At 46.4% G+C, this 23,517-nt stretch overlaps 1 protein-coding gene across 9 annotated transcripts in view; it reads left to right on the forward strand.

The window, feature by feature from the left end:
• Positions 1–23,517, forward strand: part of LOC136576366 (uncharacterized) — a 202,035-nt gene that overhangs the window by 32,147 nt on the left and 146,371 nt on the right. The window contains exon 5 of one of the 9 annotated variants that reach the window (XM_066575594.1): positions 16,506–16,696. The exons of 6 other annotated variants lie outside the window; for them this stretch is intronic. In XM_066575594.1, coding sequence (XP_066431691.1) covers positions 16,677–16,696 — 20 coding nt within the window. In that variant the 5' untranslated portion in view covers positions 16,506–16,676. Of the gene's footprint in view, positions 1–14,946; positions 16,158–16,505; positions 16,697–23,517 lie in introns of those variants that run through there. 2 more of the 9 variants (XM_066575595.1, XM_066575596.1) reach the window with 2 other exon arrangements.

Here is a 23,517-nt window from a genome sequence, read left to right on the forward strand (position 1 = left end):
ATATAGGGGGCAGTATTATAGTAGTTGTTTTTTTGTACATAGGGGGCAGTATAATAGTAGTTATATTTTTGTACATAGGAGGCAGTATAAAAGTGTATACACCAAGCACAGGAGAACATTTAAGAACATGATAAAGGAAAGGATACACGTGATACTTTGCTGGGGACTTCCATAATGATTACCAATATTGGTGATTCATCTATATACATTGCCCTGAAGGTGATCTCACCCGTGATCTGTAGGATCTGTATTTAGGATGATTTGTGATCTCTCTGTATTGGAGACACATGTGGAATATTATATGTGTACACCTTGTTTTTAAGGAATATTATTAAAGGTTATATTTGAAAAAAATAATTTTTTTCTGTTCTTCTCGGTGATGGAATAGTTGTTATAAGGACCATTCGGCTGCGGTGATTTGCTTATGATTGAAATGGCAGGTTTTCTGTCACGGAGCATCAATACTGCCCCCTGGCTATTAGAGGCCAAATCAGTTTTCTTGAATAAAGATCTGGACATACATACTCAAGCTACTTTGATTAATTATGCCTTTAAGAATCTCACTAGGACCTATAAGGAATGTAAAAGGTCATGGTGGGAGGTGCAGAGGCTGACCAACTATTTAGAACGCAAAATAGTACCTCGAGGGCTGAGGGCTCACATTTTGCCACCACTAAAATGAAGAACGGGTCCCTTCATGACACGGTGGGAGAAGGAGGCCACTGAAAGCTCTTTTAGGCTCATGAATCTATTATTAGAGGAAGAGAAGATAAATCTAGAAAAGAAGAGTAAGGCTGCATTCACACAGGGCGGATTTGCCGCGGTTCTGCCGCAGCAGATCCGCCCGCGGCCGCTAATCTCTGGATAAGCCAGCCATGTGGACGAGGTTTCTCAGAAACCTCGTCCACACGGGATGGCTAATCCGCAGCGGTAAATCCGTCTGAAACCGTGGCTGCGGCCGCCGCAGCCGCGGTTTCCAAAGATTGAGCATGTCTGTTTACTTTCGGTTTTTTGTTTATTTATGTCACGGCCGCGCTCTCCTCTATGGGAGAGCCGGCCGCAACGGAAAAGCATGCGGCCGGGCCGCGGCGGTTCTCTCGGCGGAAATCTCACGGTTTTTGCTGCGGCCAAACCGCGAGATTTCCGACGGGAATCCGCCCTGTGTGAACCCTGCCTAAGAGCTTAGAGGAAATGATTAAGGATACCCGGGGGTTCTCAGGAGAGACAGAAGATGAGAAAAAGGAGAAACACTCAAACCTGCAATAGAAAAGTATACTGGATATCTGAGGGAACGGAAACCTCTTCAGTGCAATAGGGATCTCTGTGATCTCTGGTAATGAGTCATCTAAAGAGGGTCCTACCCAGAGAGACCTAGGGGTAGGGGTGGCACGATACCCAGAATGCATGGTAGGGGAAGATTTAACTCAAATGGAGCATAGTTTTTAGACCCACTAATTTTGAATTATATGTTGAGGAATCGCGGTGGCATGGGGTTTCCTGAATAGCGGTCAATAGGTCTTCCTTCCTGAGAAGTCTGATCAATTCTCATGAGAGGCAATCGCACTCTGCACCCCCAGCCATGAAAGGTGATTTACAGATCATCAATGTATCCTGAAGGGTCAGAGGTTGAGCAGGCAGTAACGAGGAAAGGCTTGTCCTTGATTCCTACTAATAAATTTGACTGTTCCATTTGGACCAAGGATGTTTCACTGTTCTTAAGAAAGTTACGCTGGCACAAGTTTGTTTTTTCTTACTATCCAGAGCAGGAAAACAATGCTCTGAGTTGGGTCTTAATCCGAATGAACTGGATACTCTTACTATGTTAGATGTGTACCTCTTGGGTTCAAAAAGAATTGCACAGCTTGCAGTTCGCCCGAGTGGGAGATAGAGCTGTAGAGGAATTCTACATCCAAACTCGCCAGCTTCGTATCTGGTGATTATATGCCTTCCAGCCGTTTGAGTACATCCGTGGTATCTCTCGTATAAGCTGGTAATGCCTCAACAAACGGTCTCAGGATAATATCTAGATACTTGCTAATTCCTTGGGTCAGAATGACGATCACCAACACTATGGGTCTACCTTTCAGTGGCGCCAAACCTTTATGTACCTTAGGTAGCCCATAGAAAGTCACGATTTGAGGAGTTTGTGGATACAAATTCAAAAACTCCCTTTTCCCTATTAGGGAGTCTTCTTTGGCTGATGACAACATCTCTAAGTTTTTTTTGCAAATCCATCCATTGGGTCATATGATAGGTCTAGCTATGAAGTACTATCATTTAGGATACATAGACACATATCGCGATAGGAATGCCGATCTAGTACCACAATGTTGCCCCCTCGTCGGAGGGCTTATTCACGATAGTTGCATCGCTTTCGATGGATTCTAGGGCTTTCTTCTCCCTTGTGGTTAAATTCTGATGTTTAAATTTCTCTTCTTTTGAGAGCTTCGAGAGCTCCTCGTCTACCATTACCGCAAATGTCAATAAATAGGGATGCCTTAGATTTGGGGGGGTTTAACCCTGAACTCTGGGTCTTCTCGGTGATAGTACCCTTGTACATAGCTTGCTAGTTTTTTGATTTGCAAGCAGGCTCTCTCCCAAATTCTTGCTCCGATTTAATATCAAAAACTCTGGTTACGACCCTGCTTGCAAGTCAAAAAACTCGCAAGCTGAGGCTCAGGGGGGTCTAATACTCACCTGTCACCAGCGTTTCGGTCCTCACGATGGTCTGCGGCTCTGTTTCAGGCTGTAGCGTCCTTCTCCACACCGACAGAGCATTGCTTTCTGGATGCAGGGCTTGAATGCCCCACCTCCAACAAGCTAATTCTGATTGGTTAACCAATCACAGCCATTCAGTGTGAAAAAGTAGCCAAAAACAAAAAATTATTACAATTTGGTATTGGCATAATCGTACTGGCCTGTAGAATGACTTTATTACATTGTGTATACTGCTCAGAGAATGCAGTGAAAAATAAAAATAAAAACATGCCATAATTAGATTTTGTTTATCTTGGCCCTAGAAAAAATGAAATAAAAAGCGATCAAAATTTTATATGTTCCCAAAAATTAGATAAATGAAGACTAGAATTCATCCTGCAAAAAACACGGCCTTCTGGAGCTCTGGCAATGGGAAATAACATGAATACGGCTCTTGGAATGTGGAGACACAAAAGGAAACCTTTAAAGGGGTTGTCCCGAGGCAGCAAGTGGGTCTATACACTTCTGCATGGCCATAATAATGCACTTTGTAATGTACATTGTGCATTAATTATGAGCCATACAGAAGTTATAAAAAGTTTTATACTTACCTGCTCCGTTGCTGGCGTCCTCGTCTCCATGGTGCCGACTAATTTTCGCCCTCCAATGGCCAAATTAGCCGCGCTTGTGCAGTCCGGGTCTTCTCCTCTTCTCTATGGGGCTCCGTGTAGCTCCGTGTAGCTCCGCCCCGTCACGTGCCGATTCCAGCCAATCAGGAGGCTGGAATCGGCAATGGACCGCACAGAAGCCCTGCGGTCCATGAAGACAGAGGATCCCGGCGGCCATCTTCAGCAGGTGAGTATGAAGACGCCGGACCTCCGGGATTCAGGTAAGCGCTGTGCGGGTGGTTTTTTTAACCCCTGCATCGGGGTTGTCTCGCGCCGAACGGGGGGGGGGGGGTTAAAAAAAAAAAAAACCCGGGGGCGTGGCCTAACCACCATACTGAGAAGTCGCACCGAGAGAGAGCCCGCTGGAGAACACATTAAAAACTGAGTTTTTGACTTCTTCTCCACTCATCTAAGGCTCCTCAAGCTACAAGAAGTCCTCCAAGAGACACCGGGAGCGTTGAGACCAGAGCGGAGATCCCGCAGAAGCAGCAGTGAGCTACGGCAGCTGAGGCCTAGCTGACAGGCCGGAGCCGGGAGCTCGATTTCCGGCTACAAGATACCGCGGCCTATACGCTGACGGGCGGAGGTACCCGGAGCACACAGCAAAGGCAAAGGAAGCCTCCCTGCCTTGCCACATACATTGGTGGAGCCGGAGCTGACTCATTAAGGACATAAGGAGCTCCGTGACGGCGGCGAGCGCGGGAGCCGTAGCGGTAAGCCGACACCTGTAAAATACACATAAGACTAACAAATAGAAGCCCCAAGGAGACAGGAGCCCCCGCTTACCTCTCCGCTTCCAGCAAAAGAGGCCGGTGCTTCCCCAGGAGGAGACAGTGCTCATACATAAGCACAGCAGGTTCCCAGCCCAGAACTGAGGCAGACACTCAGCAGATAGATACAACTAGGGAGCACACTGTACCACACACAAAGTGCTTCTCATAGACAGGGCTGACCTGCACAGGCTCTCCTACCTGCAGAGGTGGTCCACGTCCCCTACCTCTCAAACCCAGCTACCTCCTCTGTACCCCACTCCTCTATTAAAGAAACAGGAGTGTGACCCAAGTACTCTTCCAAAAAAAAAAAAAATGTTCTAAAAAAAAAAACCCACATTAAACCGTGCCCTACGCAAGAGCCTTAGCTTTAGCTATCTCCAAGATGGTAAAGACAAAAGATAAGGCAGTCCCTACGCCCGGACAGCAGATGAACTCCAGGAACCAACCCGATTTACAGCGCTTTTTAAAGAAACGTAGCGCTCACTCCCCAGCAGGTCCCTCCAAGAAAAACCCATTGCCGGTCACAGAAGACGATAATATGTCGGCATCTGATATTGACAGCGACAATGATACAGAAGTTAGCAGTGCACATAGATCGAGTATAACCAAGAACTTCCTCAAAAAAGCGCTAGCACAGGCGCTACACCCTATACTGAAAGAACTGACAGAAATAAAAACAGAAATCCACCAAATAGGTAACAGAGTTGAAGATTTAGAGAATACGTGCACTGATCTCATCACACAAACAAACGATCTGACCGACCATGTAGATACACAAAGAGACCAGATTGACAGAGCCCTAGTCTTAATTGAGGATCAAGAAAATAGAAGCCGTAGACGAAACATTAGACTTAAGGGTCTTCCGGAGTCTATCTCAACTGATGCCTTGAGAAGTACTGCCGCAACCATATTCACCGACCTCTTAGGCGAAGAACGAGCCAGTCAGATCATCATTGAGAGAATTCACAGAGCCCTAAGACCCAAACCAAAAACCGGAGATCCTCCGAGAGACATAATTTGCGGCCTACTTTCTTTCAATGATACTCATGCAATACTAACAGCATCTAGAGACAGAAACCAATTAAAGTATCAGGACGTTGTCTTTCAAATATACCAAGATCTAGCTCCTTCTACCCTCGCAAAGAGAAGGCAACTTAAACCCCTCCTCGAGGCACTTAGAGCCAAGAACTTACAGTACGCATGGCTCTTTCCTTTCGGCCTGGCGATTCAGAAAGACGGTAAACGGATTACAATACACACTCCGGCTGATCTGGAGAAAGCTTGGAGTGTGCTGGGGATCTCGCCAATCCAGATTACTTCATGGATGCCTCTGGGAGAGAGAGATGGAGATCGGAGACTGGAGAAGCAGACCCCTTGGAAGACCGCTTCACGCTCCAAATCCCCCAGGAATAGGAGATCCAGAGCCAGGCTCGACTTCCAGCAGGCACAGATTCCTGAGACACCCATACCGCAAGATGGCTGAAAGACCGAATGGTGTCAGAGCTGAAGCAAAAGATGTAACTCACCGGACTGATATGGACCCGTCGACCCTTGGGAACTACCATCTCCAGAATGTGTATGACTCAAACTAACTTTAATTTCTCTCTGGTTCCCCGGTCCCCTGTGCTTTTTCTTTTCCTTCCTTTTTTTTCCAACCCCTTCATACGCAGCAGAGGACCTGTTCGAGACACACTTGCAGCGAACCCGAATTCGCCTTGGAGTGAAAGACAAAGCTAGAACAAGAGACTTGATCTACCTCTGATAAGTATTGCCATGCACCACCACCTGTTTAATTACACTTAATTTTTGTGGCACCTTTTCGGAGACTAGTCACCACGAGGCTATGCTATGGCATAAAGGCGACGGTGTTGTCTGGTCTCGGAAATGTGACACTCTCCGATTGGCTTGTTTCTTATATTTGGGACGGACCCAGCCCAGCCGGCGTTGGAGCCTTTCTTCTTCTTTTTTTTTTTGCTCCTCTTTGCCTCCTGGCGATGAGGCGAGTCGAGGCCCCTCCGGCGACCCTTCGGAAGAATTGCCTTGTTGGTTTCATATATGCATTGGTGGGTTGCGTCTGGCCTCCTCCCCACCCCTCCTTCCGCACGTCGTGTGTCTGGGGGGGCCGGGTGGCGGTCACGCGCATACCTACAGTGTTAGTTGGTATTTTGGAGATAATTGATACTTGACACGATGTTTTATGCACAGACATAATTAAGATTTGCCTTGTTGGTTCAATATATGCATTGGTGGGATGCGTCTGGCCTCCTTCCCGCCCCTCCTCTCCCGCGGCGTGTGTCTGGGGGGGCCGGGTGGTGGTCACGCGCATACATACAATGTTAGTTTGTATTTTGGAGATACTTGATACTTGACACAATGTTTTTATGCACAGACATAACTATGCAAGAATTTAGCATGCTAAGAAAATTTCATGTTGTTTATTAGCATTTTTATGCATTAAGTAGGGCACGTTCCACCTACAACACTTAATACACTTAGTTCTACGATCCTTTTCGTCGTTTTGAGAAGGATTGTTTTTCTTTCTTACTCCCGGACTCCACTGGGAACACTCTCATAGAATTCCCTGTTTTGTTTTTTTTTTCTCTTTTTTCTTATCTCTCTTTACCCTCTCTTTCTTCCCTCAGACTCCTTCTTTCCCTCCTCCCCTTCTATTACCCAACCCGAAGCCCACACCTAACCCAGCCAAAATAATACGTTTGGCTGTTTTGGCACTTGCAGCATAAACGTACTCACCCGCACCTAAACTCATAATGGCGGAAGAATACAAAATCACAACCCTAAACGTAAAAGGTATGAATTCACCTCAAAAGAGAAGCAGAATAAGGTGGCTCCTTAAAAAATTAAAATCCTCAATAGTCTTCTTACAGGAGACCCACGTCAAAGGTGAAAATACCCCAAAACTTTCTAAAAAAGAATTTGATAAATGGCATTTTAATAATCACCCCTCAAGCGCGTCTAAAGGAGTTGCTATAGCACTTCACTCCTCGGTACCGTTCATCCTTGAGAAAAAATTATCAGACACAGAAGGGAGAATGCTCTTCCTAAAGGGTAAAATACACTCCGAAACATATACTCTGGTAAATCTCTATGCCCCTAATCAAAATCAGATTGCATGGCTGCTGGAAGCTTTAAACAAACTCAAATTATTTGCAGAGGGCAAGATAATAATAGGAGCTGATCTTAACCTCACCATAAACCCCCTGCTAGATTCATCCTCAGGGAAATCCCAGATATCTCAGAAAGCGCGGAAAAAATTAATTAGCTCACTCCAAAACCTTCAAGTCATCGATGTTTGGAGAACCCTTAACCCGACAGTTAAAGACTACTCATTCTATTCCCAAGTACATAAATCGCATCAAAGAATTGATTATATCTTTATCTCCTCAGCCTCAATGCACCAAATAAAAAACCCGAGTATAGGAAACATAACAATCTCTGATCACGCACCTGTAACAGTCTCTCTTACCAAACCGAGCTCAGTGAGCAAAAACTGGTCATGGAGACTAAACGAATCTCTGCTGGAAAACCAGGAAATAGCGGAAAAAATAGCTAAAAATTTGGACCTTTTCTTTAAGGAAAACGTTCAAACTCAAGACAAACAACCGCTGGTCTGGGAGACTCATAAAGCGGTGATCAGAGGTATATTCATAGCCCTAGGAGCAACTCAGAAAAAACGTAATCAAAAGGAGATTGACGACATACTTTTACAGATTTCTACACTAGAACAGATAGCAAAACAAAAAAAAGCACAAGAAGCCCAACCTAAATTAACAGCACTTAGAGAAAAACTCAAAGACATTTTAAATAATAAATTCGCTAAATCCCTACTATACTTTAAACACCAGTTATATGCACACGGCAATAAGGGAGGTAGACTCATGACCTCATACATCAAAAAAGCGAGGAGCAAAACATACATCCCCACAATTGCTGACGGAGCGGGAAAATTACATCACAGTTCCATAAAAATAGCCCAAGCTTTTAGAGAGTTCTACACAGACCTATATAATTTAAACAAACTAGACAACACGGAACTAGAAGATAAAAAGAAAAAAATTGAGGACCTACTTGCCCCATTAGCTCTCCCAAACCTGAATGAGGAAGAGACATGCGACTTAACAAAACCAGTAACTTTAGAGGAACTCACATCTGTCTTAAACAGCTTCGCACAACATAAAAGCCCTGGGCCAGATGGTCTCCCACTGGCCTATTATAAAAAATATCAAGGAATTATCTTACCTCAATTGGTTTCCTCCTTCAACGCCCTGCTAGAGGGAGCACAACTACCAAAACAAGCCCAAGAAGCTTACGTTACCCTTATACATAAGGAGGGGAAGGACCCCCTTTTGTGCAGTAGCTACCGACCCATTTCGCTTCTAAATTTAGACGTCAAAATATGGGCCAAAGTAATTTCTAGAAGAATTAACAAAATAATACCGAGGCTAATTAACGAAGAACAATCTGGGTTTGTGGCTGGTCGAGAGGGGAAAGACAACTCTGCGCGCCTTCTTCACATTATGAGATACGCTAAGAATAAAAAACTACCCCTAGCCCTGCTAGGTATTGATGCTGAAAAAGCATTTGATAGAGTAAATTGGACCTTTATGCGAGCTGTATTAGATAAATTTAATTTCCCTCCCGCCCTCACACGAGCTATTTTCTCATTATATTCGAACCCGCACGCAAAAATAAAAGTCAATGACACATTCTCCCTACCTTTTTCAATCTCAAATGGAACAAGGCAAGGCTGCCCCCTATCCCCTACTCTTTTCATCCTCTCAATAGAAATTTTGCTGCAGATGGTTAGACAAAGCAAAGATATACAAGGCCTAGAATTAAACCAACATCAAATAAAAACTCTAGCTTTCGCAGACGACATATTATTTATTCTAACAAATCCCGAAAAGAGCCTGAACAAAATCAATGAATTACTGCAATTGTATGGTACAGTCTCAAACTTTAAAATAAATGCCGCCAAATCTACTGTATTAAACATCACACTCCCTGCAACAGCTGTAAAAACACTACAGGCATCCTCACCCTTTAGCTGGGCCAAAACTTACATCGACTATTTAGGGATACGGATCACAAAAAACTTAGAGAATCTGTATAACAAAAATTTTGCTCCTCTTCTAGAGGAAGTGATAATGTTACTTAAAACATACAATTTACCATTCTTAACCTGGTTTGGCAGGAAAAACCTGATCCAAACATATATTGTACCAAAAATTCTATATAAACTCCAAATGATCCCAATTCGCCTACCAAACTCATTCTTCAAATGCATTAAGTCAAACTTCTCTAAATTCCTCTGGAATAATAAGCGTCCTCGCCTATCACATAAATTACTAACACAGAAAAGGGAGAGAGGAGGAATAAACCTCCCAGATATTGAAAAATATTATAAAGCTATTCAGCTCAACAGATGGCTCGAACTAGTGAATCCCTCTAAAAACCAAGTCGTAAGCTCTCTAGCACATGCCTCATATGGAACAACTTTCCCAAGGGACTTATGGTGCCCTTCAAGCAAAATTTACAAAAAAGCTTCAAATGACCCACTTATAAGCGGCGCCTGCGAGACTTGGGATCTTCTGAAAGAAGAATTAGCTCCTTTCCCCTCTCCTATATCACCCTTAACTCTTGTTCCAGAGATTTTAAACATAAAGCTGGACAAACATACAGAAAAACTTTGGTCCTTTCTAAACAAACTTACGATAAATGACTTGTGGTTCCATCGGACATCCAGAGATACACAACTCATTGAAAAACTACTAGCTCTGGTCCCGCATCCTCCCCTCGACCATCTACAGACCTTGCATTTATCAAAAACCCTTGATATGTTTAATAGAACATTCACATCCTCCCGCCCGCTGACGGACTTTGAAAGAGTAGCCACAGCCAGACAGACACACAACAGGAAACTCTCAACTCTCAAAAAGAAATTCATCGATCGGCAAGACATTACCAGACCCACATTTATTAGATCCTGGGAAGCAGAGCTTAAGATTAACTTGTCAGATAAGGAGGTTAAAACTATCTTGGAAAACGCCCATGGACACTCCAGGTGCATCAGATTGCAAGAAAATCATTATAAGTTATTAACACGCTGGTACAAAACTCCAGAATGGCTCTTTGCCTACAAACTCGCGAACTCCAATACATGCTGGCGGTGTAGTGAACACATCGGCTCTCTGGTGCACATCTGGTGGTCCTGCCCGCGAATAAAACCCTTCTGGGATCAAGTTGAGTCCAAGTTACGAGACATAACTAGCAGCGACTTTAGCCTCCTTCCGGAGCATGTCTTTCTTGCTAAACCGTCAGCAAACTTCAAGCCCTCCAAAACAAACTTGATCTCACACCTTCTAGCAGCAGCAAAAACTCTTATTCCCTTAAACTGGCTTCAACCCCAAGCTCCCACCTTCTCGCAGTGGCTGTCAAAAGTCAACGAAATCCGTAGATTTGAGGAATTGTCGAGCTGGGCAAACAGAACGCATACACAATTCAAGGAAACTTGGAGTTCCTGGACTAACTCTTAGACTCTACCGTAGTGTTGGGAATAGCCTATCAGCTTAGGTTGACACAGCCGATTAAGACGTAAGCTGATTACTGACACGTTTCATACCTCCTTCTCATAAATGTTACACCGCCGGAGATGCAAGAGGTGCCTACCCCCTGTCCCCCCTCCCCTCCCCTACCTCTTCACCACCCACTAACCTCTCTTGCCCATCCCACCTCTCCTACACCCCACAACTCTAACTCTATTATTATTTTCTTTCTTCTTCTTTTTCTTATTAAAAGAAATAAAGGAAAACTGACCTCGTCTCTAGATTTTGTTCAACTAAGGTTGTATGCAACTATTATTACCTGTAATGTCACAAATTGTTGTTCATATCTGACTTCCTTCAATAAACAAAGAATAAACAAAAAAAAAAAAAAACCCGTTTCGGCGCGGGACATCTCCTTTAAGAGAGAAAAAAATGTTTTAAATGTACAAAAAAAGCAAAACATAAAAAAAAGTATAAACCTGGTATCGCCGGAATCGTGTGACTCAGAGAATAAGGTTATCACATTATTTATTCTGCACGCTGAACGCCGGAAAAATGAAGTCCAAAAGACAAATGGCAGAATTTCTTTTATTTCCCCCCAAATCTCCCTACAAGATTTTTTACAAAAATGATACAATACATTATATATACCCAAAAATGATGCAATCAAAAAGTACAACTTGTCCTGCAAAAAACAAGCCCTCATATGACCGTGCCAATGGAAAAATGAAAGTTATGGCTCTGGGAACGCAAAAATTAGTTGAAATTAAATGATAGTCCCATTTCAAACACCTGCCCTGGTGGGTCTGACAGGGTGGTAAGAAACCCGCCACTGAAGGGGTTAAATGTGGCCTCAGTGTAAGGAGCACAAAGATAAAACATTCCCATTTTGTAGTAGAAACACAGCAGATAAAGCATTTTCTATAACTTAGGGAGGAAAAAATTAATAAAACTGAAAGATAAAGTAATGTTCCTAAATGTTGTGTGAATGTGGCTAGAAGCAGAATAATGGCGTCACTTCAGCTCCACGGCGTCACATCTCACACCATGATATAAGGATATCCATATAGTGAACCTGCAGCTACATCTGTCACCATGGCGACAGCATCAGTGACCGACCAATAGGATCGCAGGATTGGTGTTTGAAAGTCTTCCTGTGATAGACATGATGATTATTTATAAAATGTCTATCGATTAATATAACCCAAATGTATTTTGCTGTTGTAATGACTCTAAGCTCTGAGGAGTTTAAAGGACACACACACAATCTAATCATAGTATTTGCTAGACAATGGATGTCTGATGTAAATGTTAGTTAAGTACATGGAAGTTACACAAGAGACCTCTAAGAGTTAAGGGCCATAGTGTCGTGTATATCCTGTGTTTAACACTGAGTGTTTACCTAGCCCCCTTCCACTCTTTCACACAAGCTAGTTAAACAATGATTCATCACTACACGGAGCTGACTTCATGCTAAAGAAGACAAAGTCCATACTATGGCGGACGTGAGAGAGGGTGGGCAGAGAGGTGGGGGATTCTATATGATCCGACAAATGAGAATCTTATATGTTACTGATGTAATCTGTTGCACGCCCATTGAAGGGCGGTTGTCATGTGTTATAATAAAAGGCTTGAGCCTCTACACATTGTAGAGACTCTCCCAGTTTTAGACCAGCATTGGTGTCTGACCTGGTTTGATGATGTCTGCACAATTCGGAAGCGGCAAAATACCCCAAAGCCTGCTGGAGAAATCATATTCCAGATCAGTGGAGTCCCTGGGTGAGCGAGTGGATCTGTGAGGTCACAGCCTGGAACGTACAGAGATCGGCAGATGGCACGCAGAACTCAGGGGCCGAAAATCTACAGAACACGGTAAGATTGCTTTATGTAAATCTACCGATGTGATCTGGGTTCTGACTGCTTTTCTGCCTGTTCCTGATCCAGAGTGATAAATCAATGAAAGGCAGGTAATATAGTTATTTCTTACTCGGAAAAAAGACCACCGTTTTAACCTGCTTAAGGGGTATTTTGTATGCTGTGCATATTATGTCTGAGACGGTTAAAAATTGTGTATACAAGACCAAGAGATAAATTCTGTGAGGGTTAATGTGTCGGGAGGGCGGACTCGGCTGTTTAAGTCTGAGGGAACACGCCAGTGACACGTGCTCCTAGGTAAACTAGTGTGAGGTTAGGAAGATTTATGATACGTATACTTACATTTATGATTGAGCGTGTTATGTTCTCATATGTGGAAAGCTATATACGCGGGAATATAGCCGTGGTGTCTCCAGAATATTGTTGAAGTTTTGGTCATTGAAAATAATCGTCAGTCTCTGTGTATAGCTAAAATGTCCTGTCCAGACGGATTACTAGTAGAGGTTGCTTGTTATAAAGGTAGATGAGATATATATATATACCCTGAGCCGTTGTGGGTATTCTCCAGTAATCCCGTCTGTCTGTTATTATAGAAAGAATGTGCAGTGTTGATTATTGGGGGGAGGGCTGCTGATAAGAGTGAACTGAAAGCTTTTTCCAATTAACCCTTTCTGTTTACTTTGTCGTTCCCTGTGTTTTGTAGAATTAATGTGCATTGTAATCTGAGTGGGAAAGAGAGGTTATATGGGAAGGATTTGAAGAAAGCAGATTTTACAAGAGAAACACTACTGTGTCTTCGAATAGAATGAATAGGAACTTCGAATAGAATAGAGTTGAGCAAAGTGAGCAAGGACAAAGGTCATAGAGCTTGTGATTTGGTTGCTGATGGGAAAGGATCAGGAAAAGTTGCAGAAAGAAATGTCAGGTCATGGACAGATAAGATAGGCTGTAGAAAGTTTACAGAAGATGAGCAGGAAGCCTAGCAGAAAGAAAGGTGTTTTTAGATTGCTAGGAGGAGGTATAACGTAGTTAAGAGATTGAAGAGGGGAAAGCATGTAGGGGGGGTATGTGTATTGCTTATGAACAATGTAATGTCTTTGTGTTGACTACAGCCCCTCCCTGTAATGGCGGCCGTGCTTGCAATGTTTACAATCCAACATAGTGTGACTCTGCAGTAAAGGTAGTGAGGCCTGCCCCCACCCTGAAGTTACTTCCCCCCATGTGCTCACTTTCAGGGTGTGTGATGTTACTTCCGGTCCCTCCCCATCCGGGACAGGACCTGGCCCCGCCCCTTCCTCCTCCAGCGGCCATCTTGCCTCACCTGGAAGTGCTGCTACTCCTGGGCCTGCCCATTCCTCCAGCGGCCATCTTGCCTCACCTGGAAGTGCTGCTACTCCTGGGCCCGCCCATTCCTCCAGCGGCCATCTTGCCTCACCTGGAAGTGCTGCTACTCCTGGGCCCGCCCATTCCTCCAGCGGCCATTTTGCCTCACCTGGGAGATCTGTAGCCCCGCCCCTTTCCGCTTCTGGCGGCCATTTTGCTGCATTTGGGAGGCCTATATTCCCCAATGCCACTGTATCCAGTGCTAACATCATGATTGTCTGAAGTAAGGTTTTGTTTGACCAGACTTTGTTACGCTCCAAGATGTGGCCACTTTGGATGTGTGATAAGTTCAGGGAAACAAACCTTTGTGAAGATGCAGCTTGGGACATAGTAGATGACTAAGCTGGTTTATAGTGCATAAAAGATGGGAGTTGATGCATGGGGGGCAGAGACCAGGAATACATGACAGGGGACGCTCTCTCATGTTCCCAGGGGCTCTGTTTTCCACTACCCGCTTCTCCAATGGATACTCAGACAGATGATGTTATGGAAGGCTCCTACAGATGGAATAATTTCACTATAGTCACCCAGCAAACTTTTTCATGCAATTTGGTGAAGTAATTTTACTTTTTATGTGAAGAAAGAGGGACTGAATTGCCCAGAGTAGGATGTTAATTCATCCGTATTCTTTAGTTTTTCTTTAAGTCTTTGGTATATTCTAGTGTCAGTTTACACTGAAGCTATAATTATATTCCGACAGGAGAGTAAAAGCTAAACGCTGGCCATACCCTGAAATACTATTACACTGGGTGACGTAAAATTTGAATCGTGTGGCGCCCCCTTGTGTTAAAAAATGCTAACTGCGACCTGAAGGAAAAAAAAAAAAATTTTTGTAAGGAGATTTTCCCTCAGACTTCGCTGTATACAATGTCACCTTGACCTACAAAGTGCTTGTTTTTGTGCCTCTTGGTTTACTAGTTTGAACGCAATGACTCTTTTTCCATTGAGTATTCCTGTTCAAAAGGGGGGAGGCATAGGTGATATGGGTCATAGATGATCTAGGTGTTGTAGATCAGCGATTGGGTTTGGAAAAAAAAATAAATAAATAAATAAATGGAATAAGATAACAAGATTCCGAGCCATGTGAAATAGAACATCAGCATGATTATTTAGTACTAATACAGTAAGAAACTGCAGATATGCAAACAGTAACCAGAACCTCTGTTGATAATGCATATGTTGAGCTTTTTGCAGATGGTACCAGGGTGAGGATTGATGACTCCACATCGGATATGCAGTGGTCACACAACAAGATGTCCTAGAAGCAGAAGCTCTGCCTCCGCATGTCTCAGTACAAGAAGCGGAATTGAAGGCCCTCACTGAGGCGTGTAGAGTGGCGAGAGGTAAGACGGCAACCCTTTACACTGACTCCTGGTATGCATTTGGCATAGCTCATGATTACGGCCTAATATGGAAGGCCAGACAGTTTTTTTACCTTAGCAGGACAACCAATTGAGAATGGTGCAGCGGTACAGAGTCGCATGGAGGCCCTGCTTCTACCTGACAAAGTTGAGAGTTCGCACCGATTCCTACTCTGGAGAGGCGAGAGACGACACCCTCGCTGACAGCATAGCAAAGGCAGCGGCCCTCAAGCCGTGGAAGAAAGAAGAAAAGATACTGACAGCATGAGTCAGTGGTAGAAACTTTGGACATTGACAAAAATTTGGACTTTGATATGCTAAAGACTTTTACAGTTACAAGCCAGCAAGGAAGAAAAGAATAAATGGACTAATATGGGAGCAGCAGAAACAGGACAGCGTGTGGTGAACGGTCAACAGCACTTGCCCACCACAGTTCCTGTATCCCATGATGGCCCAGCTGATGGACGCAAAGACCCACCTAGTAAAGCAGCACTGACGACGACGCTTGAAAGAGGTTGGGCGACTTCTGGGTTCTCTGTAGCTGCTGCATCATTTGTCCGGTTTAGCATGATCTATGCCATGGGTAAGTCAGGGCAGAAGTAAATTTGCCACACCACACTTGCCTGGACCACTCTACCCATTTCAGGGATTGCAAATTGACTACGTTCAGCTCCCACTTGTTGGGAAGTATGAATACGTGCTTGTTGTTGTTGATGTCTTTGCAGGTTGGAGGCTGACCCTGTTACCAAGGCAAACAAGTAGGTAACTGCAAAGAAGCTCATGAACGAGGTAAACTGTGAATATGGGGTACCAGAAGTGATTCAGAGTCAGACAGAGGTATAAACTTCGCAGGTGAATGTAACATGTCATGTCTGCTCTGGGTGTATCCCAGGCCTTTTACATACTGTACCACCTTTAGAGTAGTGGAAAGGTGGAGAGACGTAGTGGCACGCTAAAAAGTAAGATACTTAAAAATGACGCCACTTTGGAAAGACTGTCATCCAATAGCCTTATACAGTGTTAGATATGAACCCAGGGGGGATTATACATTATCTCCCTACGAGATTGTTTGGGCTAGCCCCAAGGCTAGGTCTTTACTATCCTCAGTGGTTACAATTACAATCTGATGTGTTGACCAAGTATGTGATTTCCGTTGTTAAAGAACTAACCAAAGCCTATGCACAGGTGTTCTCTTCCAGACTCAGAGGCAGACACTGGGACACATATCTTGCAGCCTGGGGATTGGGTGTGCGTCAAGAAGTTCCTCAGGAAGCACCCTCTTGAACCCTGATTTGATGGCCCCTACCAGGTGCTTCTGACTACTGCCACAGCTGTGAAACTAGCCGAAAGACTTACATGGATCCATGCTTCATACTGTAAGAAAGCTTCAGATCCGGGAGACCAATCTTAGTTGTGCCAAAGACATTACTCTGGTTAGGGCTAGTGAGAGAGGAGGGTGGCAACTGGAATCCTTAGTCGGAAGAATATGAGGGTATGGTTACCTTCTAGTATAACTCGTCCAATGCTCAAGTAGCTGCATATTCCTTCGGCTATTGTACTGTGGTCCCGTGTCTAGGCACAAGATCCCACCGCAGGCCAGATTTAGCTCAGTCCAGCTGGTTATATGACTTATATACCCGGGGAATACAATACGTTTGCACCACTGATAACGTCTGGGGAGAAGACTGCCGTTATCGGGGATTAGTGGGATGTAACACAGGAATAGACTGGTGCTATAAACCGCGAAGTGCCTTAAATAAGAAAAATAAGAGCGGGAAATCCCTAATTAGTCGTATAACCCTCCTTGAGAGTAATAAGGACAGCAGGTATTGGAAGGCTGAACTTAGTATGCTGCTTGGTTTTAATGCGGTTGTTACACTAACCATGGGAGATCCAAGCCCGGGGGACAGGGGAGACTTATAGTCTGGGGACATACCGGTACGGGAGGATAGATCCCTTAGGGAAGTTTAAAATAAGGGGTATGGTAGATGCACCCGAATGGAAGCCTTCACTTAGTCCCGTGCCCATAATTAACCCCCTCCGCCGTAAGATAAAGACCTTGACGAACATGATGATCATAGCCGACCCTACCTTTGAGGACACCTTGACAGTAGCGACTGGCTACTCTGACCAGAATCTCTGGTTGGAGTTGATGAGGTACAATGCTAACAGGAGCAACAAGTCTAACTGTTGCCTGCGCGGTAGTGCCCGACTACACTCGGGGATGGTCCCCCTAAATCTCCCTGTAGATGCTGAAGAGTGGTTTATTAGTCTCTTCACGAACATTTCCGCTAATTACACTGTCCGTGAGAAATGGAAGAAGGAATACTCTATAACTACTTAAGTGTTTTGCAACGGAGAGAGTATTACTGACTACCCTGGAAACTACACCTGCCAGGCAATTAGGCAGGGTGGAGGGAGATTTTTGGGGAACTCAGCAATGTTTCCCTTGTTTGAAAAAGATGAAGAGCCAGTTCCGATAATGCCAACCACATACGCTACCAAAGAAAAGGAGAAATGTACTAGTACTGTGCCTGCCCCGATCTCCTAAGATGGATTGTCAGTGGAATTCCCATTTGCCTAGGGATAGTGCAGAAGACCTTAGGTTCCGGCGAGGGCACACCCTGTGGGGTGTTAACTTGTACAGATAGAGGGTATGGATGCCCGGAAATGAGCCCAGGGAATCCATGGCCTCCCTCTGAGGTGAGGTAGGGATCCCCCCCCCTCCTAGGAGTAGGGACTTACGGGCAGTGGGAAAACCCTGACACAAGGGTGAGGCGACCTGGACGTGTTCACCATTAGGACTATCTCCAGGAGGGACATTGGTGTGGGTGAAGATTAGGGAGTCTCACACCGTGCGTGCCTGTGCACACTACTTTATGCTAGAGCGAGAAGAGAGACCCCTGGTGGTAGTTTTGATCTACACGTATAAATTGACGTCATAGGATAGCCAAGGGGGGTACCTGACAAGTTTAAAAAATTAGAGACCAAGTTAAAACTAGAATCGAGTCCATTTTCCTGGTCATTAGGGTAAATAAACGTTGTGTCAGGACCGTGTCCGGGATATGGGGGTCCCTGAGATATCCCGCAACCCCTGTCCCTGCCTACTTGCCCCCCTGGGCTAACCCCCAGGGCGACAACTGGGCGGCGGTCCCTACCCTCACTAGGGAAGCGGGACACGGGAAGACAAACAGACACTGAAGACAAACAACGGTAGAATGGTCAGACAATCCGGGTCGGCAACAGGAGGGTACGCAGTACAGGGGGGTCAGGCAAAAACGTAGTCAAGGTCCAAAAGCAGAGGTCAGGAAAGCCGGGGTCACAAACAGGAGTCAAAAGAATACGCGGGTGCAGCTGGAAGACCAAACTAACACTGGCAAGGGCTGAAAGGAAAACACACCTTTTTAAATGCTGTCAGCGCTCCCGCCCCAGAAGCCGATAGGGGCGGGGAGCCTGACAGCAGCAGGGCTAATCAGGGAGGTGCTGGGGACACACCCCCAGTCTGCAGCACAGACAGTTACTAGGGAAGCCAGCCTGGTAGTCAAGTGCCTAGAGAAGCACCTGCTGCCTCCCTAGCAACCCGGCGGCGACCAGTCTGACAGCGGCCCGGGGAGATCACAAGAACCGGGGCTCCCCTACGCCGCACTCCTGTAACCCGGGTGGCAGGACCGGTGGTGTGGGCACGGGGCCCCCGAGAATTGCTGGTTCTGACAGTACCCCCCCTTCTACGGGGGGACACCGGACCCCCATGGCCAGGAGCGGGCTTGAGCGGGAAGGCCCTGTGGAATGATCGGACTAGGCGTGGGGCATGAACGTCCCTGGCAGGGACCCACGTCCTATCCTCAGGGCCAAATCCACTCCAGTGGACCAGGTACTGCAGTACACCTCTAACCCGTCGGGCGTCAACAAGCCTTTCTACTTCATACTCCAGTTCCCCCTGTACCAAAGAAGGAGGGGGCGGGTTCTGGGTGGGTAGAACTGGAGTCACGTATTTTTTAAGCAAGCTTTTATGAAAAACCTTGTGGACCTTCCAGGAGTCCGGAAGTGACAACTTATATGACATCGGGTTGATAACCTGCGACACAGTAAATGGGCCAATGAACCGAGGAGCAAGTTTCAGGGAGGGAACCTTAAGTCTCAGATTTTTGGATGACAATAAAACCTGCTCCCCGACCACAAAAGGTGCCGAGATAGTACATCTTTTCTCAGAGTATTTACGTAGCTTCTCTTGGGAGCCCTGAAGGTTCTTACGAACCTGGGCCCAAACTGTGCACAGTTCCTCAGAGGATATGTCAGCGGCCGGATTGTTCGAGACAAGGGGAGTAGAAAGCGAGAATCGGGGATGGAACCCATAGTTACAAAAAAAAGGTGACACTTGAGATGATGAGTTAACATGGTTGTTAATAGCAAATTCGGCGAGAGGCAGGTAGTTGGCCCACTGAAACTGGTTATCAGAGACAAAAAGTCGCAGGTACTGGATAAGTTCTTGATTCATCCGTTCTGTTTGTCCGTTACTCTCGGGATGGAAGGCGGAGGAAAAAGACAAATTGACATTTAGGTTTTTACAAAAAGCTCGCCAGAAGCGAGCGACGAACTGTACCCCTCTATCTGACACAATATCCTCGGGGACCCCATGTAGCCGAACAATCTCCTTGATGAACATTTCAGACAGAAGTTTGGCGTTAGGTAACTTGCAAAGCGGAACGAAATGTGACATTTTAGAAAAACGGTCAACTATGACCCAAATGACCGTATTCCCCAGCGAGGATGGCAGATCAGTAATAAAATCCATGGACAAATGGGACCATGGCCTGGACGGAATGGGCAAGGGAAGAAGAGGACCCTCAGGACGTCTCCTGAGATTCTTCCCCCTTGCGCAAACCGGGCACGCGGACACAAATAACCGTACATCCCTGGCCATGTGCGGCCACCAATAGAGTCTGGATACTAACTCTAGTGTACCCCTGATACCGGGGTGTCCAGCTAGGACTGAAGCATGTGTCTCCTCTAACACTTTCAATCTCAGTGACAACGGAACAAAAAATTTGCCTTCCGGAAGGGCTTCAGGGGCGGATTGTTGAGCAGCGTGTATGAGAGGTGAAAGGTCGGAGGAGACAGCAGCGAGGACCACTCCAGGAGAGAGAATGCTCTCAGGCTCAGACTCGGAAGGTTCCGGAGAACCAAAACTCCTAGACAGGGCGTCTGCCTTGACATTTTTAGAACCGGGTCTATAGGTAACAACAAAATTGAACCGAGAGAAAAACAAGGCCCAGCGGGCTTGCCGAGCATTTACCCTCTTAGCGGAATCTAAATAGGTGAGGTTTTTATGGTCTGTGAGTACCGTGATCTGGTGACGAGCTCCTTCCAAAAAATGCCTCCACTCCTCAAAAGCCCACTTAATAGCCAGCAATTCCCGGTTGCCTATATCGTAGTTCCGTTCAGTGGAAGAGAACTTTCTAGAAAAATAGGCACACGGTCTAAGGTTAGTGAGTGTGGAGGGCCCTTGGGACAGTACCGCTCCCACACCAAACTCTGAGGCATCTACCTCCACCACAAATGGGCAGGACAGATCCGGTTGTACCAGGACAGGCGCTGAAGAGAACGCCGCCTTTAGGTTATCGAAGGCCCTCAGAGCCTCAGAAGACCAGGTACTCACATCTGCTCCCTTTCTGGTGAGGTCCGTTAGAGGTTTAGCCACCACGGAGAAGTCTTTGATGAACTTGCGATAGTAATTGGCGAAGCCGAGGAAGCGTTGAAGAGCTTTCAAGGTACCTGGCCGGGCCCACTCCGTGATGGCTTTCACCTTCCCAGGATCCATCTGGAAGTCGCATGGCGTGATGATATACCCCAAGAATGATATCTTTTGTACCCCAAAAACACATTTCTCGAGCTTAGCAAACAGCTTGTTATGTCTGAGTCGAGCTAGCACGGTTTGAACATGAGTACGGTGACTCGGCAAGTCGGAGGAAAAAATCAGAATGTCGTCTAGATATACAACGACAAACACCCCCATGATATCCTGAAACACAGAATTCATGTACCCCTGAAAAATGGTGGGGGCGTTACACAAGCCAAAAGGCATTACTAGGTATTCAAAATGACCGAGAGGCGTATTGAAGGCAGTTTTCCACTCATCCCCCTCCCGAATGCGAATGAGGTTGTATGCCCCCCTGAGATCAAGTTTAGAAAACCATTGGGCACCAGCGACCTGGTTGAGGAGGTCAGGAATGAGCGGAAGGGCATACTGGTTTCTGACTGTGATCTTATTTAGCTCTCTATAGTCAATACAGGGCCGGAGACCCCCATCCTTTTTCTCGACGAAGAAAAACCCGGCACCCACCGGGGATTCTGAGGGCCGGATGTGCCCCTTGGCCAAGCTGTCCTGGATATAGTCCCTCATGGATTCTCTCTCTGGAACCGTAACATTATAAATGCGGCCCTTAGGAAGTTTGGCCCCAGGAATCAAATCGATTTTACAGTCCCATTCCCTATGAGGGGGCAGGGCTTCAGATAATTGCTTGGAGAAGACATCCGAGAACTCGGAGAGGTAATCTGGTAGGGGAATCCCCTCGCAGGTGGAGATCCCCACCTCCACCGGACATAGGTGGTTGGCACAGCGGGGACCCCACTCTACCAGTTCCAACGTGTCCCAATTTACTACCGGGTTGTGCTCCCGGAGCCAGGGGAGACCTAGGACGACGTCCACAGACAAATCTCTCATCACCAGAAATGTGCAGGTTTCAACATGTAGGGCTCCTATAGTAAACCTTACCTCGGGGGTAACCAGATTAACTACCCCTGCTTGCAGTGGAGTGGAGTCCACTCCTGAAACAAGAATCGGAGTCTCTAAACGTAACAGAACCCCGGACAGTTGAGCAACGAAATTAAAGTTAACGAAATTAGCAGCAGCCCCAGAATCAACGAAGGCTTGCCCAGTACGGTGGAAAGAATGGAATTCTAGGGTGCAAGGCAATAACATTTTGGACAACACAGGGAGTACCTTGGCTCCTAGACAGTCCTCCGGACAACTGCCTAGGAGCGGACGTTTTCCCTGCCATGGCTTCTTGGCGCAGGTTGCAATGCGGTGACCCGGCTCCCCACAGTAGAAGCAGAGGTTCTTCTTCAGGCGATTTTCCCGTCGTTGCTTGGGGTTCATGGCTCCCAGCTCCATGGCCTCGGTGGTGGGAGGTGGAAAAGTCGGGTCAGTAGAAGAAGTGGGCGTGGGGAGTGGAGTGGTCCGAGCGGCGTGTCTGGCCCTCAAACGTCGGTCAGCCCGAATAGCCAGCGACATGGCTTGCTCCAGGGTTCTTGGCTCCGGGTGGGCCACGAGTAGGTCCTTAAGACCCTCAGACAGACCGGTCAAAAATAGGTCTTTTAGGGCGGCATCATTCCACCCGGATTCTGTACAGTGCTGGCGGAATTGGGAACAGTAGTCCTCCGCCATCTTGCAACCCTGGCGCAGGGCCAGAAGCTTGGAGACTGCGTAGCCGGCACGGTCGGGTTCGTCATAAATTTGACCCAAGGCGGAAAAAAAGGCGTCAAGGGATAGTCGGGCGGGAGAGCCAGCAGGTAATGAGAAAGCCCAATTTTGGGGCTCTCCCCTCAGGCGGGTAATTACAATTCCCACTTTCTGGTATTCAGTACCAGAGGAGTGGGGGCGGAGATCAAAGTAGAGCTTGCAGCTCTCTCTAAATGCGAAAAACTGACTTCTCTCTCCGGAGAAACAATCCGGAAGCGTGGCTCGAGGTTCTGTCATTGTTCCTGGAGCGGAAGGGGGCTGCATGGGACCTGCAGCTGCCGCTTGTTCCTGTCGCTGCAAGCGGGCTGTTAGGTCCTGGGCAAGGTTCGTAAGGAACTGGACCTGGTTCGCTAAAGCTGCCATGGCCTCCATCGAGGGGTTCAGAGTTGCCGGGCGGATGCAAGGGTCTGACCTTCGTTCGGCCAGTGTTACTGTCAGGACCGTGTCCGGGATATGGGGGTCCCTGAGATATCCCGCAACCCCTGTCCCTGCCTACTTGCCCCCCTGGGCTAACCCCCAGGGCGACAACTGGGCGGCGGTCCCTACCCTCACTAGGGAAGCGGGACACGGGAAGACAAACAGACACTGAAGACAAACAACGGTAGAATGGTCAGACAATCCGGGTCGGCAACAGGAGGGTACGCAGTACAGGGGGGTCAGGCAAAAACGTAGTCAAGG

Source organism: Eleutherodactylus coqui, chromosome 8 (assembly GCF_035609145.1).
Source record: "Eleutherodactylus coqui strain aEleCoq1 chromosome 8, aEleCoq1.hap1, whole genome shotgun sequence".
NCBI classification, from domain to species: Eukaryota; Metazoa; Chordata; class Amphibia; order Anura; family Eleutherodactylidae; genus Eleutherodactylus; species Eleutherodactylus coqui.